The 9,041-nt window shown below is 42.0% G+C and overlaps 1 protein-coding gene across 1 annotated transcript; it reads left to right on the top strand.

Moving 5' to 3' along the window:
- The first annotated feature begins 221 nt into the window (after nt 1-221).
- On the top strand, nt 222-8,632 carry APOBEC1 (apolipoprotein B mRNA editing enzyme catalytic subunit 1). Its single transcript, XM_047788574.1, has 5 exons — nt 222-610; nt 4,456-4,483; nt 6,453-6,850; nt 7,502-7,620; nt 8,290-8,632. The coding sequence occupies exons 1-5, from the start codon at nt 595-597 to the stop codon at nt 8,437-8,439; spliced, it is 711 nt and encodes a 236-aa protein (XP_047644530.1). The 5' UTR covers nt 222-594; the 3' UTR covers nt 8,440-8,632.
- Nucleotides 8,633-9,041: the final 409 nt, after the last annotated feature.

The raw sequence follows: 9,041 nt of genomic DNA, 5'->3' as shown, positions 1-9,041 counted from the left end.
AACACTAATTACTGACTCAGAGACTGAAGTCCTTCTGATTGTGCCTCTAACAGTGCGCCTCCTCTTTTCAGCAGAATGCGGGGCGAAGAGCAAAATAAGAGGAAGTTAGAAATAAATGACTCCTAGCTACAGGGCAAGGCTGGTGTCGTCACCAGGTAACAATGCAAACCTTCAGGTCACAGGAAGCTGGCCAGATCTCTCTTGCCTTTCCTCCTCTTCTCTTCTGCCCAATAAAGAATGATGGGTCAGTCTTGCCCTCCCTTGAAGGGAAAGGGAAAAGCGCCTACATTCTGATGTTATTGGGGAAAAAATTCGAAATTTGGGTATTCTTGGGGATTATGCTACAGGATTAATTAACTGCGTCATCGGCTTTCTTATCACCCCTGTGGCCAACTTCCCTCTCTGTCTGCTACCACCTGGCTGTACAGTCTAGATACCCAGGATTGAGACTGGGCATGAGTCTCAGGCATGAGTCATCCTCTGCCCAAGCAGGTGGAAGTGGTCACAACTAAGAAACAATGTTTGGGTGTGTTCTGGCAGCAGCAGTTAGCACTATATAGAGCCCCAGAGGAAAAAGTCCAGTGACAGAGCAGCATGGCTTCTGACAGAGGTAAAACAGACGGGGCGGGGGGCGGGGTGTGTGTGTGTGTGTGTGTGTGTGTGCTGAAAGCTACTTACTCTTAAAAAATGCAAAACCTCTGTGTGTGTGTGTGTGGGGGGGTATGTATGTGTGTTCGACTTATGTTTGTATCCTTGGACATGTTCCAACGTTCCTATTTATTAATATATTAATGTGAGTCTTAAATAGGATTTATTATTATTGCTATTATTATTAACCCTAACTGTTATAGCCATTAATGCTTTTGATCAAATGCCACTACATCAATGCTTATGTCACCAGAAGAAAAAATTAAGTATTAAAAAATGCAGCTGTTAAATACAAATTTAGGTCAGCAAAAGAAGTGATAGCACAAGGGTGTGTTCATTGAAAATGTAAGGGTCAGTTCCTTGATGTGAGAAAAATTCGTGGGCCTTCCCTCTGTGGTGCCATGAATTAAGGATCCAGCTTTACCACAGATGTGGTGTAGGTCGGAGCTCAGATTCGATCCCTGGCCTGACAAATTCCATATGCCGTGGGTGCGGCAAAAAAAAAAAAAAAAAAAAAAAAAAGAGGAAAACACTTCAGGTTGTGAAAGGGAAAGATTTTCAGATGATGTGGCATTTGACATGACTCCTAAAAGGGTCGAATTTGAACTGACAAAAAGGAGGAGATTCCAGGTTGATTGATAGAAAAAGTTTAAGAGAATTTACAAAGCAACGAGATCCCACTGTATAGCACTGGGAACTATGTCTACACTTATGATGGAGCATGATAATGTGAGAAAAAAGAATGTATACATATGTGTGATGGGGTCACTTGCTGTGCAGTAGAAAATTGGCAGAACACTGTAAACCAGTTATAATGGAAAAAATAAAAATAATTATAAATTAAAAAAACAGAAATACACAGAGAAAAGGAGGATGTACAAAGATTGTGTTTGGAATAGAATGAATAAATTAGTTAGGCTAGAGAAGAGGTTTTGGAAATAATTTGTAGTGAGATTAGAAAGCAAATTTGAGGTAATAAGGTTTTTGGGGGATTTTTCTTTCTTTTTTTTCTTTTTTTTTTTTTTTTGCCACAGAAGGTCCCAGGTCAGGGATCAAACCAGAGCCACAGCATTGACAATACCAGATCCTTAACCCACTGAGGCACCAGGGAGCTCCTGAAGTGATGGTATTGAGGGCCCTGAATGCTGGGCTAGAGAAACTGAGGTTGATTTTTTGGATTTTTTTTCTTTTCCAACATGATTTATTATAGGATATTGAATACAGTTCCCTGTGTGATTCTTTTTTTTTTTTTTTAATTTTATGGATGCACTCATGGCATATGGAAGTTCCCAGGGCAGGGATTGAATCTGAGTCCCACCCGTGGCAACCCCAGATCCTTAACCCACTTCGCCTGCCAGGGATTGACCTTGAGGTTTCTTCAGTGACCTGAGCCACTGCAGTCAAATTCTCAACCCACTGCACCATGGGGGGAACTTCCCCTGATGTGGGTTTTTTTTTTTTTCTTTTTAGAGCCAAACCTGCAGCAAATGGAAGTTCACATGCTAGGGGTTGAATTGGGGCTACAGTTGCTGGCCTACTCTATAGCCACAGCGACACCAGATCTGGACCACATCTGTCACCTGCTGCAGAGCTCATGGCAACACTGGATCCTTAACCCACTGAGCAGGGCCAGGGATTGAACCTGCATCCTCATGGATACTAGTCGGGTTCATTACTGCTGAGCCACAATGGGAACTCCTGACTTTTTTTTTTTTGTCTTTTGTCCTTTTAGGGCCATACCTGCAGCATGTGGAGGTTCCCAGGCTAGGGGTCTAATCGGAGCTACAGCTGTTGGCCTATACCACAGCCACAGCAACGCCACATCCCAGCCGCGTCTGCGACTTACACTACAGTTCACGGCAATGCCGGATCCTTAACCCCTGAGCAAAAGCCAGGGATCAAACCCGCAACCTCATCGTTCCTAGTTGGATTCGTTTCCACTGCGCCACGACGGGAACTCCCTGACTTTTTTGATAAAAGAAAATATTTGAAGAATTTGTGAATAGCGTGGAGATGACTAATGCTGTAGACATGTTTACCTGGCACTTGATGCCTTTTTGACTGGAAGCTGAAAAGAGTGGCAGAAAGGAAGCCAGCGAAAATGCTATTGCAAGAGTGTGGGTGTGATGTGACAGGACTCGATACAGGTATCAGAGCTGGGTTTCAAGAAACAGTGTTTTTTCCACTGTACTTTCCCTCTATTAAAATTCTCTTGTGACTGGTATTTGGGAGAAAAGACTAAAGACTTTATTTAATTGAAGTATCTGGGCAGTTTCCCTGGACTTTCCCCTGAAGGGAGTTTGTTTTATCCCTCAAACCATCCCAGTTTACGAAGCAGGTGTTCTTACCGTGCTCCGAAGGGGTAGATACTGAGAATACACCTCACTTTTTCTTTCTGAAGTTCCCACTGCTGCTTCACCTCCTTCAGAGGACGTGTTCCCCATCACCAATACCCCGTTTCCCGGGGTGGCTGTGTCCATTTACACTCCCACCAGCAACGTATGAGATATCCAGTCTCTCAGCATAGTATTGCTAATGTGTATATAATCTGTAATGGATGATAGTGAATTTCATTTGTTCAGCAAGTATCTATTGCTAACCAACATGTTTCAGCATTGTGATAGGGTCTGGAACAAGATATATATAATCCATATCTCACCTAATTTACAAATTGGTATTATTCTAGGCATGGAATTAGGGAATTATAATATAGCATGATTATTAGATGCTCATCAGGAAGTACAGAATGTTACAGGGTCACACAGTTTACACCTAGGATCCTTGGAGGGGTGACTTTCCCATTGTACTTAAACATTCTTGTTGGAAACTTAAAGAGGATTACCTGGTTTGGAATTGGGCAAATAAATTGCAGCAGAGCCTTTAAAAATCTTGCTTTTCCTGATGCAATGAGCTAGTCCAATCCAATTAATCCAAGAAATAAAGTTTTTTTTTTAAAGTATAGTTGATTTACACTGTTGTGTTAATTTCTTCTGTACAGCAAAGTGACTTATTTATACAAATATATACATCTTTTAAAAAATATATTCCTTTCCATTACGGTTTATCCCAGGAGACTGGGTTTCGTTCCCTGTGCTATACAGTAGGAACTTGCTGTCTATCCATTCTCAATGTAATAGTTTTCATTTACTACATCCAAACTCCCAGCCCAGCGCATTCCATCCCCCTCCCCCTTGGCAACCACAAGTCTGTTCTTTGTCATGAGTCTGTTTCTGTTTTGTAGATAGGTTCATTTGTACCATATTTTAGATTCCATGTGCAAGTGATATCATACGGTGTGTGACTTTCTCTTTGTTTCTTCACTGAGTATGACAATCTCTAGTTGCATCCATGCTGCTGCAAATGGAATTATTTTGTTCTTTTTGGGGCTGAGTAATACTCCATTGCGAATATGTACCACATCTCAAAAAAAAAAAAATATATATACACCACATCTTCTTAATCCATTCATCTGTCGATGGACATTTAGTTTGTTTCCAAGTCTTGCCTATTGTGAATAATGTTGCAATGCCCATTGGGGTGCATGTGTCTCTCTGAACCATTGTTCTGTCCAGGAATATGTTGAGGAGTGGGATTGCCAGACCATGCGGTAATTCTATTTTTAATTTTCTTAGGAACTTCCATACTGTTTTTCTGTACTGGTTGCACTATACATTCCAGCCAATAGTGTAGGAGGGTTTCCTTCTCTAGGAGAGAATATTTTAACTGCATTTTCTGATTTAGAAGAACAGAGCATTTTTTTCTTACGAGTTCAATTGTTATTTGACTTGCTCATCTCTTGGTTAACAGGTCCTTCAGCTGGAGATGCCACATCAAGGTCAGAATTATACTATCATGGTGCACAGTTAATTCAGCCAAGAATAGAATGGGTATTTAAGGGCTGGAGGACTATAGCTTTTCTTAATGTTCCTTTCCTCTTTTACCAGGCTCCATTCTTTCTGCCTTTTCCAAATCCACTCTCTATGATTATTGCTTTCTGTATCTTTGCTCCCATGGCTTTGGTTTCTGTTGAAAAAAAAAAAAGAAAATCACCTTCCAGCTTTGTTCTGTGACTGTATTACCATGATTCTAATCTCTTTAAATCAATCACATGTTTTCACGGGCACTAGTGAGAAGTCTAGGGAACTCGGTTGTTACTTTGATTTCATCTTCCTATTTTATTTTATTTATTTTATTTTAATTAAAAAAATTTTTTTGGTCTTTTTAGGGCCACGTATATAGCATATGGAAGTTCCCAGGCTAGGGGTCCAATTGGAACTGCAGATACTGGCTTACACCACAGCCACAACAATGCCAGATCTGAGCTGCACCTGCAACTTATACTATAGCTTATGGCAACACCAGATTCTGCCCACTGAGCAAGGCCAGAGATCAAACCCATATCCTCATGGATACTAGCTAGGTGCATTTCCACTGAGCCATTTCTTCCTACTTTATACTATATGCCCATGTTCTAGACATATCATAATAACAGGGAGAATTTTGTCAGGGAATATATTATCTCATGGAGAGTGAAATGAGTGATTGACATAATAAATGAAGTGATCCTTTAGGAATGAGTAGAAAATATGAGGATTTAGTAAACTTATAACCCAACCATATTGCAAAGAAGATTCTTCGGTGTAATTCTGAGTTTTCCCTGAGTCACAGCTTTGATACACAGAGCGTGTTAAATCTAAAGATGCCATTGAGGAGTTCTTGTCGTGGCTCAGTGGTTAACGAATCTGACTAGGAACCATGAGGTTGCAGGTTCGATCCCTGGCCTTGCTCAGTGGGTTAAGGATCTGGCATTGCAGTGAGCTATGGTGTAGGTTGCAGACACGACTCGGATCCCACGTTGCTGAGGCTGTGGTGTAGGCCGGCGGCTACAGCTCCGATTAGACCCCTTGCCTGGGAACCTCCAATGCCGCGGGAGTGGCCCTAGAAAAGGCAAAAAGACAAAAAAAATAAAAAATAAACAAACAAATAAATAAATAACTCTCTTCTCAGAGCTGTAGTAGAATCCTGTTGGCAATTTGAGGCTTCCACACCTGAAAAAAAATCCAGCTAGGGAGTTCCCACTGTGGTCCAGCAGGTTCAGTATCCATTGCAGGTAGCAGCTCTGGCTTGGATTCAATCCCTGGCCTGGAACTTCCATATGCCACGAATCTGGCCATGGGAAAAAAAAAAAAAAAAAAGAAAGTTTCCTGAGTTCCCATCATGGCTGAGTGGAAACGAATCTTACTAGTATCCATGAGGTTCAATCCCTGGCCTCGCTCAGTGGGTTAAGGATCCAGCATTGTCATAAGCTGTGTAGTAGGTGGCAGACACAGCTGGGATCTGGCGTTGTTATGGCTGTGATGTAGGCCAGCAGCTACAGTTCCATTTCACCCCCTAGCCTGGGAACCTCCATATGCCTCGGGTGCAGCCCTAAAAAGACAATAAACAGGAAAAAGTTTCCTAAGAGATCATGTTTGAGATCTGTCTGATAGAGAAGATGGGAGTTGCATTGTGGCTCAGCAGGTTAAGAACCCGACTAGTATCCATGAAGATTCGGGTTCGATCCCTGGCCTCACTCAGTGGGTTAAGGATCCAGCATTGCTGCAAACTATGGCAGATGTGGCTGGAATCCTGAATTGCTGTGGCCGTGGTATAGGCTGGCAGCTGTAGTTCCAATTCGACTCAGATGCTGCAGGTGTGGCCCTAAAGAGAAAAAAACAATTTAAAAGGAAGAGGAGAAAATGAAGTTATTTCTAAGGTCCCTCTATTGATGCCATGACAACACGGGAGTGCTTTTTATATTTCAGAAGGAGAATTGAACCCTGGGAATTTGAAGTCTTCTTTGACCCCAGAGAACTCCGCAAAGAGACTTGTTTGCTCTATGAGCTCCAATGGGGCAGGAGCCGAGACACCTGGCGACATACAGGCAAAAACACCACCAACCATGTTGAACGCAATTTTCTAGCTAAAATCACTTCGGAAAGGCATTTTCACCCATCTGTCCACTGCTCCATCGTCTGGTTCCTGTCCTGGAGTCCCTGCTGGCAATGCTCTGAGGCAATAAGGGAATTTCTGGATCAGCACCCTAGTGTGACCCTGGTTATTTATGTAGCTCGGCTTTTCCACCACATGGATCCACAGAACCGGCAAGGACTCAGAGACCTGGTGAACCGTGGTGTGACCATCCAGATCATGGGAGCCCGAGGTGACAAAAATAACCCAGGAATCTTAAGTGTGTATGAGAGACTGGTGGTAGTGGTGCTGTGTTTCTAGGCCAGTTGACTGATTATCCCAGACTGGAAATCTCACAAATGAAAGTCCAAAATAACAGGAGGAAGGACCAGGTCTGAAATTCATAGCATGGAAACGATCAAAGACATGACGCTTTTCCCCAGTCTTGTCACTATGGTCTCTACCACCTTCAAACGAATTGCTGTGCTCCTTTTAGGGATTCTGGAAGAGTGCAACCCCTCTTCCATAGCAGGCCAGAAGTTCCCGTCATGGTGCAGTGGTTAACGAATCCGACTAGGAACCATGAGGTTGCGGGTTCGATCCCTGCCCTTGCTCAGTGGGTTAAGGATCCGGCGTTGCCGTGAGCTGTGGTGTAGGTCGCAGACGTGGCTTGGATCCCGCGTTGCTGTGGCTCTGGCGTAGGCTGGCGGCTACAGCTCCGATTCAACCCCTAGCCTGGGAACCTCCATGTGCTGTGGGAGCGGCCCTAGAAAAGGCAAAAAGACCAAAAAAAAAAAAAAAAAGCAGATAGGCCAGAATGCTTTATATATGGATGTTATTAAGCCAGGCTCGCTTTAACTTTTGGCCGAATGTGTTGAATGAACTAACATTTGTGTTTCCTTAGAGTACGATTACTGCTGGAGGAATTTTGTCAACTACCCACCTGGGAAAGAAGCTCACTGGCCAAGATTCCCCCCAGTATGGATGAAGCTGTATGCCCTGGAACTCCACTGCATAATTCTAGTAAGTTACTGTAAGGGACAAAGATTCTGATGCAAAAAGAAGGATCCTTCTTCAAACTTTCCTGATAATTTTGACACATACTCATCTCACCATCACTTCGCTGTGTACATTGAGGTTTGGTTATTTACCTGACTTCACTTACAAAATGTGAGAGCAAGGTGGAGTTCCCACTGTGGGGCACAGCGGTATCAATGACATCTCTGCAGGGCCAGGATGCACATTTGATTCCTGCCTGGCCCAGCACAGTAGGTTAAAGGATCAGATAATTGCCACACTTGTGGCGTAGGTCACAGATGTGGCTTGGATCTGATCCCTGGCCTGGGAACTCCATATGCTTCGGGGTGGCCAAAAAATGGAAAAAAAAAAAAAAAGAGTGAGAGCAAGATCATCTCTTTGTGGGAAATAAGTAGAAGAATAGACAAATTGGTCTAAGATATATGTGGACTCCATGGTAATTAGATTCCATCTTCATCATTATTGTTGTTACAACCCTCACTGGCTACACAGAATCACAGCTATTCTTTCCCTTATTGGTGTGTGTCAGCCTCTGGAAGGAATGTAGGTGTCCTTTTGTATTCTTTTGAAAGTAGTTCGATGGTTTTCCAACTGATGTTTTAAAATGTTTGAGGTATTCAAAAAAATATTACCCTGACTTCTTTTTTATTCCAGAGTCTCCCTCCCTGTTTAAGGATTTCAAGAAGATTTCAGAATCAGCTGACATTTTTCAGACTTATTCTTCAAAATTGCCATTACCAAATGATTCCACCCCATATCCTTTTAGCTACAGGACTGATACAACTACCTGTGATTTACAGATGAATAGAATGACTCCTTGTGTATATACTGTTTCATGAAGAGGCACTGATGACCTACTAAAAAGTGAGCCTCATTAGAATGGAGAAATTTTCAGTTTGCATTTCTGCGCACTAACAACGAATTATCTGAAAAGGAAATAAAGAAAACAACCCCCACTTACAATAGCATCGAAAACAATAAAATACTTAGGAATTAATTTAATCAAGGAGATGAAAGATCTCATTGAAATCTATAAAGCATTGATTAAACAGATTGAAGAAGACACAAGAAAATGGAAATCTATCCCATGGTCATGGAATGGAAGAATTAATACTGTTAAAATGTCCCTACTACCCAAAGTCATCTATCAATTCAATGTAATCCCTATCAAGATTCCAATGGCATTTTTTTTAACAGAAATTTTAAAAAATACAACCACTATGGAAAACAGTATGGAGGTACCTCAAAAAACTAAATATAGAACTACCATATGGCCCGGAAATCCTACTCTTGGTCATATATCTGGACAAAACTTTCCTTGAAAAATATACATAATCCCATGTGTTCATTGCAGCACTATTCACAATAGCCAAGACAAGGAAACAACTTAAATGTCCATCGATAGA

This window comes from Phacochoerus africanus, chromosome 7 (genome assembly GCF_016906955.1).
Source record: "Phacochoerus africanus isolate WHEZ1 chromosome 7, ROS_Pafr_v1, whole genome shotgun sequence".
NCBI classification, from domain to species: Eukaryota; Metazoa; Chordata; class Mammalia; order Artiodactyla; family Suidae; genus Phacochoerus; species Phacochoerus africanus.
This window is presented reverse-complemented; position numbering and strand designations above follow the sequence as displayed.

Excerpts from the sequence above, each read along its gene's own strand:
- APOBEC1 (XM_047788574.1), top strand. Across the intron at positions 6,851-7,501 it reads CCAGATCATGGGAGCCCGAG|AGTACGATTACTGCTGGAGG; the intron begins GTGACAAAAATA and ends GTGTTTCCTTAG. Across the intron at positions 7,621-8,289 it reads AACTCCACTGCATAATTCTA|AGTCTCCCTCCCTGTTTAAG; the intron begins GTAAGTTACTGT and ends TTTTTATTCCAG.